At 33.3% G+C, this 24744-nt stretch overlaps 2 protein-coding genes across 2 annotated transcripts in view; both read right to left on the reverse strand.

Annotated features, from left to right (window-relative positions):
• Positions 1-181, reverse strand: part of Clic (chloride intracellular channel protein 5) — a 62591-nt gene extending 62410 nt beyond the window's left edge. Inside the window, exon 1 of the mRNA XM_085952229.1 lies at positions 13-181. Coding sequence (XP_085808355.1) covers positions 13-81 — 69 coding nt within the window. The 5' untranslated portion in view covers positions 82-181. The remainder of the gene's footprint in view (positions 1-12) is intronic.
• A 4970-nt stretch (positions 182-5151) lies between these two features.
• The window catches only part of LOC147068013 (protein lozenge-like), a 120544-nt gene continuing 100951 nt past the window's right edge, over positions 5152-24744 (reverse strand). The window contains exons 6-7 of the mRNA XM_085952102.1: positions 12047-12172; positions 5152-6269 (exon numbers count right to left, since the gene is read on the reverse strand). Of these exons, the coding sequence (XP_085808228.1) occupies positions 5644-6269; positions 12047-12172 (752 nt within the window). The 3' untranslated portion in view covers positions 5152-5643. The remainder of the gene's footprint in view (positions 6270-12046; positions 12173-24744) is intronic.

Here is a 24744-nt window from a genome sequence, read left to right on the forward strand (position 1 = left end):
AGTGAATCTTACCTTTATTATGAGTTCTATTTCCGGAACATCTCCGTTTGCAGTCCCATTTTCGGTAATTTCATCCGACATTGTAAGGTATTGTACAAAAATATCACTTTAAAATGAAACTGAACGAAACTTCAACGCTCTCACACTGAAGCACAACACAAACTGACAAAAATGAAGTTAGTCATCATTTTGTGCAAAATTGCACAACGAGCTCTGCCGGTAAAAAGCAGCAACACGAGACACGACAAAATATTATAAAATGCAATTTATTGAAATCTTCACCAATAACATAGTTGAAAATTTGTTATTTTACTAATGTTTATAGACAATATGGAATGGAAAATAAATACCACGCGTCATTGTTATGTGTATAATATTATAATAGTCAATTTAATTAATCACTGATTACAAACATGTAATATTCAAAATATTATATTATGTTTGTAATCATTGATTTCATTGAATCTATATTATTATATAGGTAGGTAAACTAGTAATGTATTAAAATAATAAATTTCTATATCAGGCAGGCTGATAATGAAATGTTACGATATCGTATGGATTGACACCAGTTGATAACTATTTCAAATAATGTACATAGGTATACCTTTTATTCGTATTACTCAAAGATGTTGAAGAAAACCTTACTCCAAAATATATAAATTGCCTTATCCTTCGTGTATCCAATGATTATTTTTTTACAAACATGACACGGCGTCGAAATTACCTGTATAAAAATGTACTCTATCTCAGAATATTACCTAGGTATCAAGATTACAGATTCCTGCTTAGTTAACTAAAAGAGTAGCGGCATCTATTATATAAAATAAACTATATTTGTTTCACCTTTTGAAAAATTAATACAATTTGATTTTGTTTGAATCTTTAATAATTTTAAATTATTCATCAACACTTTTACTAGTTTAGTTAGTTCCGTATTTAAGTAATAATTTATTTAAACTTCTTGACAATAGATGGCAGTAAAACTTTATTTAATAATTCTAAAGAATATGTACTATTTTTATCGACGCTAGATGTCTATGTTACTCGCCGAACAATCATATTATTTTATTGATTAGATTAATCTATCGATAGGTATTGTTTACTGTAGGCAAGATACAATTACTATAAATTATTATTATAAATCAATTCCTTATTTTATTTCGTATTATATAGTTTTGTATCATATTATCAAGTTTCTACTCTCTATAATTAAAAAATATAAAAAACACACCTATATATTGACGTATTATAGTGACGTAGGTATATTTTACAATTTATACACTAACAATAATCGAGAACTAATTTTAATATGAATTGAAGGAAAATTTTACTTAGTTATAAACACATTGTTATAACTTCATACTTACCCAATAGACGGCGAAATTGATTTTGCTTTCATGAAACATTGAAATTAATTTGTAGATAGCAAACTAAGTTATGTAAGTAGGTACCTATTATTGTATCCCAGATTCATTTAGTTAGGTGTTCCGCACAGACCTACACCATTTTTTGCCGAGTATTATTAAATTTCTTGAATTCTGAGTAGTAAGTTGTCAATCCATTAGAATCGGGATATTTTTCAGCCTTTTTGAGCTGCCAATTTCTGCTGGAAATTTTCCCATATGAATCGGATTAGATAGTTTTTGAATAGCATAATGTAATTGTAAGTTCAGCGCAACTATACGTAATGTCAGTTTTTACACAATATTAATTTTCCTATTTTTTAAAATAGCACTTGTTTTCAACAAAATTAGTAGGTGAAAATAGAAAATTATAGTGTTTTTGACGTAATCGTAATGTAACCAAGTAACCTACCTACATACTATCATATTATTGAGTCACTACGCGAAACACATATTCTTCTTCTTCTTCTTTTACCCTGTCACGACCCTGCATTGGGGGCGTAGGGCAAGCACAAGTTCTCGCCACTTCCCTCGATCCATCGCCAACTCTTGCACCTCCCGTCATTCCAGATCTGTAGCGCATAGATCGCTTTTGTAGCACCGCTGCAGAGTGATGGAGGGCCGGTCACGACAACGGAACCCTTGAGGCTGTACCACAAGGGTACGAAGTGTCGCACATTTTGGCGGCATCCGGAACACATGTCCAGCCACGTAAAACGTCTCTTCGTGATTACCTCAATCCCCGAAGGCTGCTGTGTCTGCTCACGAACTCGGGTATTTGTAACGCGGTCGTACCGATGTACCCCCCCCCCCCCGCTTGCCTACTCCTACAAATTTCCCGCGTATCCACATGGATACTCGACGCGTACCACATATTGGGAAACATAATTTGAGTATTATGGCATTTACGATAAAACATATTAATATGTTACAGTAATGATTTAAATAATGACATTCTTCAAGGTATACCTAACTAAATTAATTTATAAGCGGGTATGCCGATAACGAATGTTGATAAGGTTCTTTCCGGTCAACAGACCGAGATCGTTTCCTGATTAGCATTGTTTCAACAGAAGTCCTGTGTTCCTGCTAAATTCGCTGGGATTTCTACCATAAATAGCCTACACGCGACATTATTATCAAACCTAGACTACGAAATCGTACGACCAAACGTTTTGCCTTTCCCATGGTATTGAAGTAAGCACTGATAAGCTTAGTGATAAGCTTACTCATTATTCAAAACTATGTTTTTTACTTTATCCTCCCTAGGCGGAGCATACAGATCCTGGGATGTAGCGCTTTCTTATTTTCGGCATTTTACGGCGAGCGAGCTGGTATCTTCTCCTTATTAAGCCTTGACGATCGTAGTTTAATGATTGAAAACACGAAATAGACACATTGACATACACTAGTCTACGCAAAATCGTTTCGTTGATATTGAAGGTTGAGCCGGCTGGGACAATATCGGTACTATTTTGAAAGGTGCCTAATGTTAGGCTGCAGACACACGCCATTGCAGTGGATGTGCGTCGACGCAGGTTTTATTTGATTCCAATGTCATCCGATTAAAATTACCAATTAGATTTGTTTTATCCAATTGGTGATTCTAATCGAATGCAATTGGAATCAAATAATACCCTGCGTCGACGCACGTCTACTGCAATGCCGTGTGTCTACGGCCTTAAGTGCGAGTGAGAAAGCATTGGGCATGCTTATATCTCCGCAATATGCGTTAGAGTAAGATAGAGTTTCTACGGCTGAATTAAATATTGTTTGCACACGTCGCAGGTAAATATTGATTTGGATGACTGCAGTCATTTAAAAACTGCAAGAACGTGTTGCTGAAATTTATTGTTTTTGTGTTAAATATAAAGGTAGTCGTAATTATTTTTAGTTAATTTACTATAAAATATGGTTAACTATATTGTGTTTAAATTTAGTAGCTGTACTGAGAAGCAACATGATGGTATAACGATAATAAAATTGAGGGTCTAATGTGCGTCATATGCAAGAAACACGGATTCATCTTGCCGAACAATACCCACTCTCTTTATATAATTACTCTGAGGTTAGAGCTGTTGCATTCAACCGGTTCGCACGAACTGGTTGTTGAATTTCGTGCAGGTTTGAGAATCGGAAATAATAGAAAGGGTTATAAAAAATAGCGTGTAGGTATTATTTGGCTTGAATATAAAGAATGGCCTAAAAGCCTTTGTTAGTTAGGTGCCTACATACGAGTTTCGATAAGGTCAAGTTTCAAAATCATTGGTTGTAAAATATAAGTCCACAACTGTTTATAGTGTATATAATATATTAAAATTAAAGGATGGATGAAGATATTTTCTGATTCAGTGGGGATTTATAATCTAGATTTTCTAATCATCTCTCGAAAACGCTGATGGAGAAGGGTGGGGTTAATATTATGCATAATACATGATAACGTTTATTATAAAAAAGTTTATTTCGAAGGAGTTTATAAACAAGGTTTTATTAATGAATAATTATCATAAATTTTAAGTATATTTGTACATTATTCGACACAATATTTGACATTTTTTTGCCTACATTGATTTATTTTATAAATAAGTAGATATGTATGCAGTATGCACCCACTTATCTAGATAACATCAATAATAAAGTAATTGAATTCAAAGATTTATGTTTAAATTACAATATGTACATATTCGTTGAATATTTTGTCAACAAGAGATATTTTTTTTAATTTCTGAAATATAACGTATACGGGAATAAGTAAATTAAATCAAATAATAATTATAATATTTATGTGTATTGATTAAAAAATGAATTGTGAGTATCAAAAAAAATGACAGAAGGTATCTATTCAATCAACCGGTATTCAATTATTAGTATCATCCAATAATGTATTTGAGCAAGCTTATAACCAATATTTTAATACCTATAGAAATTTGAAAAAAAAATGAATTCAATAAAAATAATAAATATTACACCTAAAATATATTATTATTGAACGGCGGCACAATATTTATGATAATATGACATCGATTAAATAACATTGTTAATATTTCCACATTTTACAAAGATTTTTTGACTATTATTGTCTTTTGCATTCTTTCACTACGCAAAAAAAAATTAAAGCAATTCGCCAAAAGATGGCAAGAAACGAATAATAAAATATTTGTTGTTCTATATTTGATTTCAAATTTTTTGATTGTGTTCACATATATACCTAAATAGTAAGATAATTTTATTATTCGATAATTTTACATAATAAGCAAAATATTGAATGAAATTATTTAATGTTACAGGCGTTACAGCATTACCCTAAGTATTTCAAAATAATTTATCTAAGACCAAAAAGCTTAGTAAACATTTGAAAAGTTAGAAAAAAATTCACCTGGCAATTTAACAATATAAAATAATTATGAATGCATTTTTAGGGCACAATATTACAATATATGTATAATTACTTTGTTTCTGAATTTAATAACACTGGGTGTTAAGTAATATATTATAATGTAATTGTATGATTTATATAAGCCTGCAGACACGTCACGGCATTGCAGTAGACGTGCGTCGACGCAGTGTCTTATTTGATTCCAATTGCATCCGATTAGAATCACCTGTTGGATTTGTTTTATCGAATTGGTGATTCTAATCGGATGTAATTGGAATCAAATAAGACATATTGCGTCGACGCACGTCAACTGCAATGCCGTGTGTCTGCAGGTAGGTTGTAATATTTTATTTATATTATTTTTCTTTTGAGATATAATCAAGATTAGGATTTTGGCATTTTTATGTAAATTCTTCGATACCACATTGGAAATAAATAGCCTAATATATTTAGTTGTTCAAACTATCGTTTGTATTAACCATTTTTAAATGGATAAAATAACACATGAAGGTACATAATGAAATTTTCGATTACCTAAGTGGCACTGGACAAACTTACAAAATATATACTATATAAGAAAAGATAGTACTTTATCATACAACATAATATATCGTTATACCCGAAGAATCGATACCTACCTACTTACTTCATTGTTAAACAATAATGGACAATAGTACCTAATGTATATATTATATTATTCAAATGTTCAGTACAGTAGTATTGTCAATGTATTTACATCAACTTGAGCTTTTTAATAATTAATACATATTAACAAAAAATATAACATGATTATTGATTGCGAACTTATCACGAAATATTTCTAAATAAAATTAATCTGTAATTAATCACAACAAATTTAGATCAATAAGGTCGCCATACACTCAGCGGGTCCGGTAAGGAATTAGAAACGGACATAGGGTTTCCCCTCTCATCTTGTGTTGTATCCGCTTCTCCTTGCGCCATGGCATTGTTTCCTTCTGGGTTTTCGGAGCCAAGAGGCTGCTGCGAAGGCATCCCGATACCAATTTCAATGCTCCCTTTTACGGAGGTACCCGAACTTATCGTCAGAGAACTATCCCCCGAGAAATATTGATCCAATTTATCAGTTGATCCGTGTAGGTGCAAATGGATTTGGTTTTGATTGACAGTAGAATAGAGATGAGGATAGAGCACCATTGTTGGACCAGGAGGATTTAAATACGACGCCTGGGGCTGAGCACAGCTCAAATTAGGGTTATTATTAACTGCAATATTATTATATTGATAATTATTGTATGTATTGTATCCGTTGGAAGACCATGTGTTTGGATAATTGACGTATCCGTTGTTAGGGTCTGAAGGATATCTTGGCGTCAAAATAGGTTCCAGTTCTGTAAGTGCTGAGCAGGATGCATGTGTAGGTGTACGGGATCCGTAAGGTGCTCCTGATGGTGGAGAAAGACTGACAAAGTCTGTCTGAGGATGGTTGCAACTGCTGTCAGGTAGCACTGAAAAGAATAATAAAAAAATACTAAAAAAGAGTTCAGGTAAAAATTACAATCAAAGTCTTACTTGTTGAGTTTATTATTATAATAAAAGTAGCCAATAGTCACATATTAATTGCAGGTAGGTACTATGTGGCACTTGCGGTTCATGTGGTATATATGAATATTAAAAATAGGCGCATAGTTAGCCATCTCTCCTCTAATCCTGTTGTTAATTTACAGTACAGTAGTGCCTAAATAAACATCTACAATTTATTTCTGTCCATATTTTATTTGATATAGGAATATTGCATACGTATTTACTTACTACATGTTTATTATAATAATATTTATAGTAGGTAGGTAGGTGTTCGTTTATTATTTGACATTTTATAAGAAAATTATATTATTTTGTACTTTCTTCGGGTTCTTTGTTATATAGGGCAGTGTGTTTTCCTGTAATGAGTAACTTTTCTCGAAATATGAATTTCCTTAAATGTCGATTATTTTTCATTACTAAATTCATATAACTAAAAAATTAAATTCTTGGAATTATTTCATTATCAATTAATGACGATTATCAGCTTGAGTTAAAGTAATATTTTTTGTCTTCGCTATAAATTAATATTATTTGTACAGACTGCCGCGTGTTGTCAAATGTAATAATTATTTATGACACCGACTACTAACTGTTTGGTGCATTGGTATACCTACTTATTGTAGGATACAATTTAAGTAATTTCTCATGGGTTTTGTTTTACTCATTTAGATTTTTTAATGTTGAGAATGATTGTGTAAAAAATCGTGCCTTTCCATTGGTCGATCTATTAATAAGAGACGGTATGCAGTTAATGAGGTTTTATATCGGTATTGTGCAAGTCAATTCACGGTAGTCAAATCTAATTTTGGAGCATATTTATGTATCTTAATAATCAGCATATTAGGTATGCATTTATTCTCATATATTTGAGTTTGTTTTCACATTAAATAATAAATGTACCTACCTATTTCGTGCCTATCCATTGGTCGACCTATTAATAACAGACGAATTGCAGTTAATGAGGTTTTATATCGGTATTGTGCAAGTGACTTCACGGTAGTCAAATCTAATTTTTGAGCATATATGTATCTCCATAATCGGCAGTACGCAATTGCAACCCTTATCCCGGCATATTCTGCATTTATTCGAATACATTTGAGTTTGTTTTCACATTAAATAACGAATGTATTTCATAAAAAAAACTGATGTTAAGTACCCATTGCTAAAACAACCTCACGTACCTACCTATACAGGTTATCAGAGAGAGATAGATAAATGTTCAAAGTTCAAACCAATGGATGAGAAATGAAAGAGGATTTTTGAATAATCGACGGGAAAGCGAGAGAGCGAGTTGCCACACTCAGTGATATTTGCGCCGACCTTACTTATGATTTTTAGCGATTTCCAGCAGAGAGCGAGAAATAATGAGCTAGAGCTAGGTAAATCAGGAACTGAACCAAATTCAGTCAAATACACCTGTAGCATCTGCGGGTGCTTTACAATGCGCGTGGCTTAAGATCATAATTATTAGGATCGTTAGTGTCAATTTGTGGCATCCGCGCTGTCTTGTATTTTAGACATAAGCAAACATTGGATGACTCAGATAAGGACACAGGCCTTGCGTGTCGTTTAATACCGAAATGAGAGAGGGTAACCCGTTGAGAAGACTGTTCGACAGCCAAATCATTCGGGTCATGATCCGCAGTTATGAGGTCCTGACGAAAAAATATAGAGAGATCTAGAATAGAAAGATATGTAATAAATTCCATTTACCTAAATATTTATATTTTTTTAGTTACTGGGGGCGGTCCGGGCTCGAGCACCCCTAAAAACGATGACGAATTAGATTCTAGGTTACTTTTAGTCCAGCGAAAACAATTAGTGTAGATATAGAAATGAGTGAATTAAATAAACTGAACTATTGTATTCGATTAGTGTTATTAAACTGATAATGACCTAAGATTTTTATTGAAATACTGTTTTCCACCCCAAATATAGGGAAAGAACAGTGACGGGTTTTATTATAACGCAAATGAAGCAATAAATTCGTTCGTAAGATTTAAAGGGGGCCGGGCCTATAATATTTTTTTAATGTATACCAAAATCTTAAATGTATCTACCTTATTTAGTCAAATACAAATATATCAAGTAGATAGGTAGTAGATTTTGTGTAACAATTATTAGATACTGAATAGCTATTTAGGTAAACAGTGAAAAGTTATTTATTTATTTATTCTGCGCATACAAATTTGAAGGGAGCAAGAGAATATTTTTATATAAAAAGATTAGCTACCTAAGTTTGTCTTTTATGTGGTTTGGCAATTATTTTTTATCATGGGATCAGTGCGTCGGGCCACCACCACCCTAAACGCACCACTGGGACGAGATAATGAAGTTAGACGAGGATCAGGCTTTAACTATACATTTCACAACATTTTCGGGTCGAAAGTGTGGCGTTTGGAGTTTGGGTATGAAACATCGATAAAGGGGTGACAGAAGACAATACATGCTGCTTACTCAGGTAAGTGCGCAGACACATGGCACTGCAGTTGAAGCACGTCGACGTAGATTACTCGATTCCAAATGTATCATATTTGAATCTCAAATTGGATTTTTTATTCAACTAGCTGCATTTGCGTCTCTGAGCCTTAACAGAATACAGTAAAATGCAATGTTTTTCCTATATTAATTCAGGACATTGTTGAATAGTAGAATTGAGAAGCTGTGCTAAATACAAAGGCATCGACCCATTGTTATTTTAGTGACAGTTCGGTCATACTTCGTGAGTCATTTTGTTTTGTTTTATAAATTATAAGACAGCCAGCGACAATAGGTCCTTGAATTAAATTATAAAATACGATTGTGATTACACTGGGTTTTCCATTATAATTCTAATGCAGTTTTAAAATAATTCGTAATACTCTTTATAACAGGACGTGCGTGGGAATAAAGTTAATAAATGAAAGATGTGATAATCTGATACCTATTACCCTTAAAGCACGTATTATGAGATATTTGTGAACAAGTTTTATGTTATTGTTCCAACATTCAATTCACGTAGAATGTCAGTTAGCGATTTTTAATCAATTAACCCCGCTAAAAAGCTAGGCACAATACTTAAACTAAACGTTGTGGTTTTTAAACTTTTTTGTTTCACGACACCCTATAAATGTCAATCAGTGGTATATGCGATATGTATGCGATATGATACGATGCGTATATGTTGTTAAGCATACAATTTCTTTAGACATGGAATCGGGGTTTTCGTTCCACGTAGACTATAGAGTTATATTATTAAGCGATATTTGGTTGTTTAAAACTACCTACAACCTACCGCCAACAACCTAGTTTCCTACAGATGCGTAGTTGTAAATTTAACCAGAATTCGTTGAGATTAGGTACACCTGGGTATTAAACAATATGAGTATCTAGTTATTCATGTTTTATTGATATTCAAATCTTTTTGTTAATAACATACTAACGGTTCAATTAGACTCTCATTCTTTGTTGTAAGCTGACGTGAAGTGAGATGGAGTGCATATTAGAAGAATAGTTAAACAATTAATTTTGTTATTACACTTTTTTAATTAATAGGTAGATATGTGCTCGGTTAAAAGTCCAAATAATAAAATAGTCCTGCTATTTTGAATATAAATTACTTATTAAAGAGAAAAAGCTAAGTACGCTGATAAAATTAGTATTAAATGATTACGATGGCTTTCCAACAGTTTGTAGGTAACGGAAATTAATTATAGTAATGTTAAACAAGTATAGATGGAAATAATCTAAGACAATCCTTAAAGGTCGTTGTCTATTGTTTAATAAAAAATATGTAACATAATTGGTAACGTAATGATGGAATTTGTAATCCTTTCCGAATGCGGAAGGGAAGAGGCACCCTGCGGTAAATCTCCACAAGCGCGGTGGTCCGGCGGAAATCGACAATCCCAAAACTAGAATGGTCATTAAATTCGATTGCTAGCAACGAGAAGAGAAGAGGTGTTACGGAAATTGTGAATTCCAACCTTCGAATCAAGTGTCCATATCTATCCATATCTAAAGCTCACACCGTTTCACGGAAAACGGCACGGCAGGTGAGAGATAATGGCGGCTAAACGAGATTGGTTGTCTCTAATTTTTCAATTTAGCGACTATTATAATATAATATGAAATAAACCAACATTGTTGAGATGGGTAGCTTCCTTATCTTATAAACGAAACCAGTATTTTTTTTAAACATACGTAAATGATTATAGCCGTATAAGTAGGTAGGTACAACGTACAACCCAATTTTATCTTTGACACTTTATCGTGAATTCGACGAATCACTTAGAGTATAGAAATTTAGGTAAAAGCTTTTTCTATTATATTGTATATTTTGAAGGAATCTCACAAGAATACCAATGCTTTAGTGTGGAAATTAAAATTAAACTAGCTTGCCCATGTCTGCAGATACAAATTTCATTCATCACCAAACAGATAAATATGGATGAAAATTAATTCCACCTACAATGCAGTATAGATACCTATCATGCGAATACGTATTCATCTTTTAAAAATCTTTTGCATTTTTTCAAATAATTATCAGATATGTAGGTATTTAGATTAGAATCTGGTACGTACTTACTTAGCAATATATAAAATATCTAATAATTAATTAATTACTGGTCCTATCGGCAGCAAAATAAAATTGTGTCTGTCTGTGTCTGTGAAAAATCTGTCTCAGCCATAATAAAGTCACACGTTATCTAACAGTTGGTACAAGGAGATGTTGCCCATTCGAAAATGATGTAAAACTAATTAACTTTGTCTCATTATATTATAAAAATTTAAGTTCAATATATTAAAATGTAATCTGCAACAGGTGAAACAATAAAATCAGTATAAAATATAAGTCCCGTGTTTTAATGTACCTAATATCTAGGTACCTATAATATCATGTCCCTATTTGAAATCAAAGGTGCACCTAATAGCTTTAAATTTATTATAAATAACTACAGTCCAGTGAATGAGACATGTCAATAGAGTTGTATGTAGTAGGTACCTACATTAGTTAAAAAAATCCTTATTTTTAATACAATTATTAAAAAACCGCTTCATTAAATTTTGTCTCCAAAAAACTCAAAATTTCTTATTAAATTCTACTAGGGTCTATTAGAATGTTTCCGGACAGGCGGTCTGACCTGATTAGTGGTAAAGGTTCCATTGTTGTCCTATTCTGATAATACGGCTGTAGATTTAAGCTTAAATATTGTCAATATTCAATACATGTAAAATTTATTTGTATGTAGATAAAAACTAACTCTATCTAATCTAAGGGTGTTCACTAATGGGTTATTGTGAGCGGTCACATCCACAAGTGGTTATCAATTGCGCGTGGCTTTACGGTCATAATTATTGACCCCCCCCCCCTCCTTGTGTGCGCGCCTAGGGTGTGATATCGTCACTGTTCTAAGACACTAATTCGAAAAAATGACATATTGAGTTAGTTATACCAAAATGTTTCTTATTTCAAATTTACCGTCTGAAAACCTTCTTAATAAATAAACAGTCTTTATTTTAAAGTCATCCTTTTTACGATTACTTAAAAAACTCACAAGACCATTTCAAACATTTTAACAACTTCAAAGTCAAATTACTCAAAACTAGTATTCTCCAGTTAGTGTGTTCTGCCAGAACAGAGACGATATAGAAGTCAGTGCGCCGAAAGCATAGTGATAAATACCATAATTATTAAAACATTATATTATTTAATAATTACCCGTTGGAAGATGTATTGATGTAGGGTGTTCTGGAGGGTCACAATATGGCTGCATTGGTGAATAAGGACTATATTGAGTCGTGGTTGTGTATCCTGACCATTCAGCAGCTCCCATGATGTTTGTATCTGAAAGCGGGAAAATACAAAATTATTTATCCAATAGGTACATTACGTTGTTGTGTTACGTTTTTATGTGACACGAACATTGTTTTCAATATACATATTATGTTAATAATTCATCACGACAATTCTATAAATAGATATTTTATAAATGTATATATCGGTGTATTGGATGTAATTGCAATTAAATAAGACCCCGCGTCGACGCACGTCTATGCACGTCGATTGCAATGCCGTGAGTCTGCAGCCTTACTGTACTTTTGTCTTGTCGTAATGTGATCGAACTACTGTAGTTCTCTGGTTTTGTTATTACGCAGAATTTTCGCTACTTTCCTATTTCTTTGAGAATGTCAACATTAATTTCTCACCCTGTCAGTCTAAGGCTGCAGACACACTGCATTGCAGTCGACGTGCGTAGACGCAGGTCTTATTCGATTCGAATTGCATCCGATTAGAATCAACAACAAATCTAATTGGTGATTCTAATCGAATGCAATTAGACAAAAATAAGACCCTGCGTCGACACACGTCAACTGAAATGCCGTGTGTCTGCAGCCTTAGTTGTAATTGGCGTCAACAACCCTTCTCAATATCTTCCTTTAAAAGATAGTCAGCCAAATCCCAGCATTCTGATTTATGGTGCAGTGGTGGGTTTACGGATTTGGATGTCTGAAGAATGAACTGGATTTGAGGCCCCCACGATTAAAAAAAATACAATAAGAACCATAAATTCAAACTACCAACTTACATACCTAGCAACGATAACGAAGTAGGTTACTCTTTCCTATCAAATTATCATTGAATATGACAGTGATGAGACTGATGGCACATAATAATATTGGTGGTTTATTTTTTGTGTACGTAAGTATCTTTTTCAATGGTTGCGTTATATCCCCCTTTCATGTTAATTGCAGGGATTTTGTTATGCTTTTGGTAATATTTTATACTCAATTTGTGAAAAACACGTAAGTGTCTGTTTAAGATTTTCTTATATTTAATCAATTGCATGACTGGTTTGGACTGTTTCGAGGCCCCATTTTAGAATCTTATGATGAATCGATCGCGTCATATGCGTCAAAGAAAATTACTGTTGGATTCATGAATGAGAGTTTTGTATATCCTTATTTTAGTTAGTTTTAGTAAGTCACGAGTTTAATTTATACCTATAGGTTAATGGAATGATTAACAAAAATGTCTCCATTTGATTACGAAAGTTTATTAAGACGCGGCCAATAGACAATGGGAAGATATCTTAAAATCTTGTAATATCGACATGATTTAATTAGCCATCTGTTAAATTTATATGTTGATGTTACGGAGGTATTTTAGCTGTCTACTTTTCATTGGTATATTCATCAATGAATCACAAATCCGAATCTCACGTAAGAAAATTGGCGAACAAATTAGATAACAGCTGAGTGGATAAACTGTTCCGATTCTCGCACGGTTTGCATGCCGTTTTGTTTCCCATACCTACTTGAATGTATTACCATTTATTATTATGTAAGAAGCGGCTAATTCAAAACAAGCTTAGTGTTTTCGGACATGGACCGCGGTAATTCGAGGCTGTGAAATAAGTTTATACCTGAACAAGGAACGAGCAATAAAGCGCCCTGTAATTACGTGGAATGGAGAATCTTTTGTAGCAACAAGCCGATCTTGTGTTGGCATTATGAGAAATCAACCCGCAATCGTTTACGTTTACAATGGGGTATTTAAAACTAATTCTTATTTCAAATTATTTTTGTTGAATTTATGGCCATAAAATTAACAGAATATCATTTTTTGTTAATATAATATATCATCTTATACCTACCTACTAAATCAGGTAAATAATATCTATGAAATAATTATTTATCTATGTATCTTGTAGCAAAATATCATATGGGTAAATGTTACTATGCATTGTGATCTTGGCCCCCACAAGGGAGGGTCTGACAGGGCTCTAGCCTATGGGCCCGGGCTCAGGGGGCTCGCTGTGTCGGGTCAATCGGACATGTGAGATAAACACACATCACAAATATGCTCTATTAGTTAAAAAAAAAAGTCGCCCGCGGTCACGACGGGGTTATTAACATTAAAAAATGAGATTGAAAGATGCAATTTTTGATTGTTTTGTGTTGACTCGACAACTCTATAATTCAAGTAGATGTAGATATTAAAAACTACAAAAAGTAAACTGAAGGCCCTTACTTTTACCTTTTACCTCTAACACAATTTTGAAAACGCTTATGTTGCGCGTCACACATGCTATTAAACTTAGCGATAGGTAGGGGGGCCGCTTTAGGATGTGGAGTCATGATTGTGATACTGTAGGTTTTGGTTTATTTTTATGTTCGTCTTATGTGGACCGTGGGGCACGATTATGTTAGTGTTCCTACTAGTAGTTAAATAATAGCGTAGTAGTAGCAGTGAAAAACAGATAGGTATATGAATTTTATTGTGCATGGCCCCCACAAGGGGGGGGGCTAACAGGGCTCTAATCTAGGGGCCCGGCGTGGCAGATCGACCTGATAAGTGAGATAAACACGCTTCACAAATAACCTCTGATGGTAAAAAAGTCGCATGCAGCGCTATTTCACTTGAGATATTTTAATATACGTGATTGTGCAATGTAGGTACTTTTTGAATGTTGTGTCTCGATACTCGACACCGTAAAGTTGATTTATTAAAAATACTAAACATTGTTAAAAATACACTGAATACCCTTAATTTTACCTAGAGCACCATTTAGAAAACGCTACTGTAAACCATGACACTACCTTTAATCCTAGCAATAGGTAGGGAGGCCCGCCAAAGATCCTGGCCTGGGGGCCCGCTATGGGGGTCATGGAATTCTGATACTGTGAAAAAAATCCGCAGTCCAGGGTGAGAAGTCAATACTTTACGCATTGGACTATCAGGTTTGCCCCTGTCTTATATCTTGGAATAATTAAGACATGCGTCAGATGCCACTGGTAGGTATATATGTATTGAAATTTTGGCGTTTCAATGCATTTAAAAAAATAATACGTTGGTAATATTCTTTAAATGTTCAGCGCGTACTTGATAGTAATTTATGATAGTATTTTAATACTGGTAGGAATTTGATAAGGTTTACAATGTAAACGAAACATGTGTCTATGTGGTATATAAAATATGTTATTATTCGTCGAAAACAAAGTGAGAGAGAGTATTTTGGTATTTAAAAAAATATAGTGCCTCCCTATGTTTTTATCCTTATTTACCTATGCCATTTTCTTATGTGTAGGTCACAGAACAGATAATAAATAGAATACCAATAGGCTATATTCAATACGCCGCATGGTGAAGCAGGCTTTTGAATGTGTGAGTGTCCTACGAAAATGAAACACGCATTATGCTCGTGCAATAGTGTGTGTAATACACCAACATTAAATGAGCGCAAATGTATATAAACCGAGAGCAGTTTTCAGTATTCGACGTTAAACGTATTCTAGACACGTGTGTAAGTTTAACCCGGGTTCATCCTTACTCGAGTCGGTTACCTGCTATCGCCTTACCCGTTGTGTATTTCAGTTCCCATTATTTCTGAGTTCCCTGGTGTAGGTATAAATTTGGTACTTTTTATTAAAATGTGTCTGTATTTATTATTTACCAAAAGGACGGAAAACTATGTTGTGTATAGTATTACAATATAGACGGAGTCTTTGTTCTCCCATTTCCGATCGGGAGAATTGTTTGTGATATTAATTTACGAGGCGCTTCCTTTTGAGTCAATTAATTGTGACAAATGTCGGGCGTTTGGCGGTGATCATGTGGGGTAAGGTGTTTTACCTGCGGTTCTACCTCAACATCTTCGGCCGGCAATTAGTTAACAAAAACTGTAACAATCAGGGGAGAAAAACAGTTTTTGTTATTGAAAATAAAAAAAATATATTGTGTTATGAAGCCGTCTGAAAAAGATATTTTTAAGATTAGCAAGATTCTGTTGATTGCTCTTGCATTTTCGACAATCCATAAAGGACTGAAGCGAGGGTCGGCGCTGAAAGAGCAACACACGATGTTCAAAATCGTGATATATTGGCAAATCTATTATTTATTCGCAATGCATTTCTATTGACTATATTATAGGTTTGGTTTTATAGACTCTATAAAACCAAACTTTACGTTATGTAAATTCAGTCAAAGCACATTGAATGCATATCGATCTCAGTCTTTGGTAACTGGTTCTGACTCTTCCCACTCATAAAAAAAACGATCCTTCACATCCAGACGTGGGGTCCCGTGATATTTTTTATTAGACATGGTGTTGTTTGGTGAAGCCATTGACTTAAATTTCTAGCTGTTTTGTAAATGTGTCTGGACTCCATTCTCAAGGGTCAATATAAAAAATAGTTATAATAAAGCAATAGTGAACCACGATGAAAACTCCTTCTGAGACTTAAAAAGGCCGCTACAGAACATCCTTTTCCTGACGCAGTCCTAATTTTATTACTTATTGTATTATTAACTCACATTTCTCTGTATTTTTATTTAAAAAATTGTTAACACTTATTTTATGTCATGTCGTGAACGCTTTAAATTTATAATTTGTTTTGTTCATTATATGTAAAATAAATAAATTTGAATTTGAAGGTTTATTACCTTGTATTTTGTACCGTGCCTTGAGGCCGGAGCATGAAAAAGTGAAGTAATTAAGAATAGTAGACGCATGAGAAAATCAGGTTAAAATATTAATTAATTATTATGTATGCTTTGTAATTTAGCGGGCAAGAATATTTATAAAATTTTAAATTGTGTTTATTTATGGTTTTTAATTTAATATAAATGTTGCTGATCTCTGAACAAATAAGATGGAATCGGAATTGGGACAGTGGTGTTATACACACAACATAATTAAAACGTAAAATGATTCTTCTTATAATATAATTTTAATACCTGTTACGGCAATGAAAATATTGGATTGGTTTTTGTAATACTTTAAATTAGGTAGGTACATTCTTATTATAGCCTGAACATTGTTTAGTGGAACTTCGCTGTGAAAAAAATATTCAAAACTTTTAAAATGGCTTTTGTTGGCATTCGAGAACTTTTGGAAAACTGTTATTTACGAGTTATAAACATTTCCTTTCAGATCTTGTAGTTGTATAATAAAGACCTGATAGGGATAGATTTTTTTTCAACGTCTCCACATAGCAGTGGATTATCTAAACTTTATCTTTGTTGACTTATATGAGATCATTTGACTGTAACAGTTTAGTGACGTAGAGACCCGATGCACTGACTGATCATATTTCAAGATTTTTGTTTCGAGGTACCTTTTCAAATTTTCTGACGAATCGAAGAAAATCACCCCTGGACTGTACTCTCCATCTAAGGAAGAAGGCAGTAACTGACTCTTACACACCTTCGAGATAAATGACATAATGTGTTTTTTTCAAACTTTAATAATACTGTGAATTAATAAAAAACGGTGATAATTTTTATTAGTAGGATGTTAAAATACAAATAGAGTAATAATAAACAAGGAGTAACTGCAATAAATAGGTGCAATTACTGGCTTTTTGCTAAGAAATTTATATTATTTTAGCAAATGTCAATTTTTTCACTAAGGATTATAACGGTATTTTAGTGATAATACTGATTTTAAAGTGAACAAAATACATAGCTTTCAAAATTACCTAACGGATGGCATTCATAACTCAATTTCACAATTTTTGCGAGTTACTGCCTTCTTCCTTGGAAGGGCAGTGTAATACTGCCTTGCTAAGTAAAAATGGAGTGTTTTTGGTTTTAGTGAAATGAGAACCAAAGTTTTAAGGTATCCTTTCTCTTATATTGTGTAAAATTATTGGATTGTTTTGACGTTATTGATTGACAGGATTTACTTAGCGGAGCAGAAATTATTTAACAATATGTACTTATACGAAAAATTCTATCTCAGTCCAATGATAAAGTAATACAAAAAAATCAATTTATTAGTGCATTGTAAACACACACTGAATGTATGCAGTTTGTAGTAGAAAGTGTTATGTGTTTTTGTGTGTGTTCTGTATTGATTTATAAATACATAATAATATTTTCTGTACGCTTTCTTCGATTTTGTATATTGCTTCACGTGCCGTATAATTATTAGAATATCATATAAATATTTATAATACGTTGGTATCTACTCAATTAGGTTTTGTAAATATAATATTGGCATCCAATTTATTGTAACGGTTCTCTTCGGTTGTGAATCATTCACCTAATTCCAACATGCAGTCTTGTCACTGCTCTATGTATAATTAGTATTGTAAACTAAGACCAAGCTTACTGATGCACCTATATTGTATTTTGTTATGGATGTATCAATAATACCGATTACCGATGCTTCTGCGATAGAACCAGTGATTTTTCGTAGAAAACAGTTCGTCCAATAATATAATAACGCCGCAAACAGACACCGTCAGATTATTACAGCAGCGAGTCATAAACTGTATAAATAAAAATAGAAACGAAACCCCAATTTCTCAGTATTGGGCGGATCAATCTTTCAGATCGGTTCATATGAATGAATCGTTATTTCATATACCTATTCATAGAAATCACGAATCAGAGAAAATTGCTTTATAGCGATCTTCCTTGTAGTCGCCGTAACAAAACAATTAAATTGTGAAATAGATGTTATATTTTTTAAGGGATGAAGGATTATAACGTTAATGAAGTACCTTATAAATTTAGTCAACCTACCCCTAAGAATAGTTCTCTCATAAACATAGCATTACTATTTTAATAGACATGTGCAGTAACCACGTACGCAAAACATTCATGAAATCGCAAAAAGTCCTACCAATTTGGGTTAATATTATTATCTCATAAAATACATGCGTGGAACAATAGTATTCAAATAAGTGCATCATTTAAATGATTGACCAATTATGCACATAAACATCTAAGTATTGTTCCAATATTCAAGAAAATATGCCTGTCAAACGAATTTACCAAAATTGGTGTAGGTTTTAGGCTCTATTTCTGAAAAATGAAAGCACTAACGTACTTCTACGTTATCAGAATTTAGCATACGTTGAAAATGTGTTTAAATGATTTCGTTGAAGACGAAGGGCTTGTCGCAGACAGCGAAGACTGCAGACGTTTCTTGGAGACAAGACCCACATTTGATGTTTCTGTGATTGTTTCGCTGCTACTACTGGCTGCTGTTTCACTATTATAACTTTAAAAAACTACTGTAATTGAGTTTTGGCCCTCGTGGCCTGTAGTGTCAAAACTAAGGAAAAAAAGAAAATACTATAATAGGTACAAAGATATTATATTTTAAAGTATTTTGTGTTTGTTGTTTTACCGCCCTGGTCTGTTGAACGCAGATGAAAATTTTCAATTTCAGGTTTTTTCTATTATTTTATAGTTGATGCATTATTTAAAAATATTATTATTGATACACTCAATTCTTTATGTTGTGAAACAATATCCATTTTTTGTACCATGTTCGGTCTTAAGAATATCATATGAGGTTCCATAGAGTGGAGAGTGTATTAGCAGATTTTTGTTTTTACGAGAAATGGATGATAGCCACTTGCTCAAACTATTAACTCCATACTATGGATTAAACACAAATTGAAATACAACATGTGAATGAACCCGGGACACGCGATATTACAGACCGAAAATATTATTGAATTTTAATATCATATCATTTTATAGGAAAAAAAATGTTCTATATTGCAGTGAGTATGTAATGGATTTTTTAAAAGTTTGTGAATCTATCCGCGCATTTAATCTACCAGTTGGTACGACATAGTAGGTATATTAAATTGTATGACAAGCATATGATAAAATGAATATCACAAATTAGGCGTAACACATGGGTACCCAGGATATAAGTTTCTGAATGGCAGGTAGGTAAGTATTTATTGTAGTCTTTTTACTTTTTACGTCAGAGAATCCATATTACTTATATTAAATGTATATACGCTGATCAACATCACATGACTGAACAAATCACATATTCCATTGTCTGTGAGTGGCTCGTTAAAAAGTCCAAAAAGTTGTACGTAGGTACAAGAACCAGATTTTTTATTATAAAAACCAAGGTATAGATTACATATCGGAGCAAAGCCATCTAAAGTTTCCAGGAGTAGCAAGAATCTACTTATGATGTGTCAACACGTTGGACCTCACAAGACGAGGCGTCCGAAGTGAATCCATACAAGTAATGAGGTCTTACAATAATACGATTTTGGTTTTAAAATAATTTATTAAGTATTTCATATTATTACTGCTACCTCCGTAAAAACTAAAAAGGAACCCCATGCCATGAGTATAATAGTTTCAATACCTATGTTAAATAATTTTAATATGAGAAACAGTCTATAGTTTGTGAGATAATAATATATTGTGTACCCTGGAGTTGAAAGGCTGGAAGTCACATTTTTGTATTTAGATTTGACAACCATTTCATGTTATATCAATGCTGAAACCGTGGCAGTCTAGTGCTGTTGATTTTAAATACATATACAAATGTACCTATATGCGACCTCTAGAATTTTTATTATTGCTCGTATAATATTATCACAGATAATAATAATATTAATAAAGATAATTGATATAAATTAAAGGTAAAGCAGTGGCGGGCCGTAGGGTTAGGCAGGTTTTGCGCTGTAAGAAAGCATTTAAATAGGTACGTCTTTCGAGAATAGGTTTAGTGCAGATGAGATTTTTTCACCTGTCTTCTTACATAGTAGTCTGATAGCTCTAATTACTGTAGTCTTATAGCTCTAATCATTATAAAATTTATTTCTAAAGATTATTTTTTGCAAAATTTGAGACTCAAACATGTAATGTGTCTGTTGAACGACGGAACTTTTCAGGAGCGCCACTGAAAATATTTCGCTGGTTTGGAGGTAAAACTCATTATGTGCACTTTTGGCCAAAATGAGTTTTTTCATTATATCCACTAATTTTTACGATATCTATTGCTGGAAAAGGTCACTGTGACGATAGCTATCTTATTAACGGAAAAAAACTGGGGAAGAAATCATTATCAGTACCTATTTAAGATTTATGTTCAGGAAAAAGTCATTCCCGCACATAATGATTTTTCCCTGAACTGTAAACTTGTATATAAGTAAGTTAGTGAGTGTATTATCTGTGGTTTGCATTGTTTATAACTATCATCTTGTGCCAACTGTATGTTACTGGTTGATTTTTTGTATAAAATGAGAATAAATGATACTTATACTAAATAATCAGAATGATGGTGTTAATAAGTTTAATGTAAAATACTGCCTGAACGTTAAAAATGTTATGCATTTCAAATGGACCAATTAATACAGCGTTAGCTGGATTAAGCCAAAACTGGATCATTCAGAAACAATGACCGAAGAGGGGCAAAAAGTTCAGCCAATAAAGCTAGTGAGGCAAACATGAAACTGGTTATCGATCACATTAAGAGTTTCCCTTCGTAGACTTAACAGCCGCGTAAGATACAGTTAACCATAGAATTCTGCTGAGTAAACTTTACATTTACAACCTCCTGAATGATTTCAAAATAACAGGAGTAATTGAAAAGCTCCTGGCCAACCGAAGATTCTTTGTAACACTGGACGGAAAACGCAGCTGTTGGAGACAACAACGGAACGGCCTTTCACAAGGTACCGTCTTGGCACCCATACTGTTCAACGTTTATACTAATGATCAGCCAATCGGAGTCAACACAAAACATTTCCTCTATGCAAATGACCTAGCCATGTTATATCAAAGCATTAGCTTCAAAGTGATTGAGAAACAGCTTAAAGATACATTAAGCGAGTTAAAGACATACTACGACCTCAATCAACTGAAGCCAAATCACGGGTAGGAGCGTTCCATCTCCAAAACATGGACGCAGGGAAATTGCTTGATGTCGTTTGGGATGGGGTGCATTTAGAACCCACAAACAGCCAACAAATACCTGGGAATCACCTTAGATCGGACGCTGTCCTATAAACAACACTGCATTAATACTAAAATGAAGACACCAGCAAAGAACAGTATCATGAGAAAGCTAAGCAGTAATACGTAGGGAGCTCAGCTACATACACTCAGCCCTTGCACTATGCACCTCGGTGGCCGAGTATGCCTGTCTGGTGTGGCACATGTCTGCGCACACGAGACATGTGGACTACGCTCAACGAAACCTGCCGGATCGTGACGGGGTGCTTGAAACCCACGCCTGTCATTAAAGTTCACGTGCTTTCAGGAATAGCCTCCCTCTAATCCGACTCCAAACTTCAGCCCTAGTTGAAAAGGCAGCCCAAGAGAGAGTCCGCGACAAGTCATGCATGGGTATCAAATGTGCAAAACAAGGCTAAAATACAGAAAAGGCTTTATGGCGACAACTATACGTCTGACCGTCCCACCCGAATAAAATAGACTATCCGCATGGGCGGCTTACCTAGCCTCTGAGGGTTTCGAAGATTGGGTAAAGCCAGCAGAGCACCTCCCGCATGGAGCCAGTCTTGGGTACTGAACATAGAAAGCCCTAAACAGACTGAAAACCATGGCAGGGCGCACCCGAGATAACATGGTGAAGTGGGGGTTCTCTGAGGACCAAACCTGCGAGTGTGGTGAAATGCAAAGCATGGAGCACCTATTTTCATGCAAGGCTTGTCTAGTAAGCTTCAACTTCGACTTGATCTTACAAGCCGAGGAAAATGGTATTACCTTCGCTAACTTCTGGAGTTGTAGCACATTGTAGGTATTGAAGACCCAATACGACGAAGAAATTAATAAGCAATAGGAACATAGATGAAAATGTAGAGCTAGTAATGTGGCACCAAATTAAATGTCTACGTTATGAGAAAAAGTTACCTGGAATTATCCAATATCGGTATAACCATACAGGACCTTACAGAAAAATTTATGCAACGGGAAAAGGGAGACGGAGTAATGTTATTCCACAATTAGTAGGTGCATATCAATCCATATTACCAATATCTAATTTGAAAAAAACGATCTTATGAAGTTGTGTAAAAACGGTGACATTCCGGAAGAGCTAAGATATTGGTATGAAAATTTACCATCCATATTGATCGCGACACATTAGATACATTACCAGAGCCAGACGTTTTGGAAGACATTGTTGAGGAATAAAGAATATTTTTTATAGCTGTTTATCTTACCTCAATTTATTATAATTATTGGTTTGTCCTTATTATCATCACCAGTGTATTATTATTGTGAATTAATTATTATTAATCTCAGTGCATGTTTAATTGTTTTCAATTTGAATTGTTACTAATTCCTATTTTGGTTAAAATAAATAATTTTTATTCTTTAGTACTTAGTAGTAGTCTTAAATACCTACTAAAAAAGAATCCAAAACAATAAAAAACATTGCGAAACCCTTGCCAAAGTATTGACATACTATCACTTTACTAACAAACATGTGTGTGGAAAAACTCATTATGTACAAAAACTCATTTTTTTAAATGTTCCTAATTTTTTTATAGAATCTGATTACCTTCAATGTATTCTCTGATTTTTTATACATTTTATACAAAAAGAAGAAAAAATGTTAATTTGAAATTGGATTTTTAATTGCAAAAAATATGTTCAAACCTCATTATCTCAGAACATCAAAATGTAACATAATGAGTTTTACCTTTAAACCAGCGATTTGTACCATATACCTACCATGTGTACCTATGTCTGATAAAGTGGTAGATAGGAACATTAATTTGATGCAAAATTAATTAATTCTGATTTGATTGAATAATGATTTAAATTCTGTCTATAATAATTATTTGGAACGTGAATAGCGTTGAATCAACGAAAATTGCAGCATTTTTTGGAAATCTACTTCTCTATAAAAAGAATAATTACAAGATAAAAAGAACTTTTTATATACCACGTTTTTAAATTTTCTGTTGAATCATATAAACTTGACAATTCTATGTATTAATAATTTAGGACAACAAATCATTTTTTTGCTATTTTGCAATAAACAAACATAGAATACTGAAATGTCATTTTGATTTCTATAGTAACGCACGTATATGTTATTAATAATTTAGTTCCTAGGACCACCCACTTAGCAACCAATAATAGTGGATTGGATTACGGATTTCTTCCAAAATAACTTTTCGTACAAAACAGAATTAACTGAAAATGAATTTAATTATACTTAAAGATGGCTAAAAATATTAAAAGAATGCATTGGCATCGTGTTTTGATATATTCTAAAAGTTTCAAATGTCTTGCAAGTCGGGAAGATAGTTAAAAATCGATTGCAAGATTTGTAATGGATAAAAAACCACCGGACAAACAAGAATACGAGCTAAGAAAAACGTAGTAAAGATAGTTTTTGAATGGTTACAAAAATCTTGGTATTTTTTCGACTTTTTGATTTTTATTTAAAACAAATTGACAGTTTCGTACAGGTGTGTCAAACGAAGTATCAACACGATACATTATGTGAAATTAAATATTATTACTATATTATACCCAGTTTAATGGTGTTAACCCACTGTCAATTTGTTATGGGAAATGATTATATTAATTAAAATAAATCAGAATTCATAATAGTTAATATACACTATTTAACAAAAATTCTGAGGCCGATTTTGTCAGCTTAGCAA

The sequence above is a fragment of the Rhyacophila brunnea genome, unplaced genomic scaffold (genome assembly GCF_057557595.1).
Source record: "Rhyacophila brunnea isolate RB1 unplaced genomic scaffold, BYU_Rbru_1.0 scaffold_3, whole genome shotgun sequence".
NCBI lineage: Eukaryota > Metazoa > Arthropoda > Insecta > Trichoptera > Rhyacophilidae > Rhyacophila > Rhyacophila brunnea.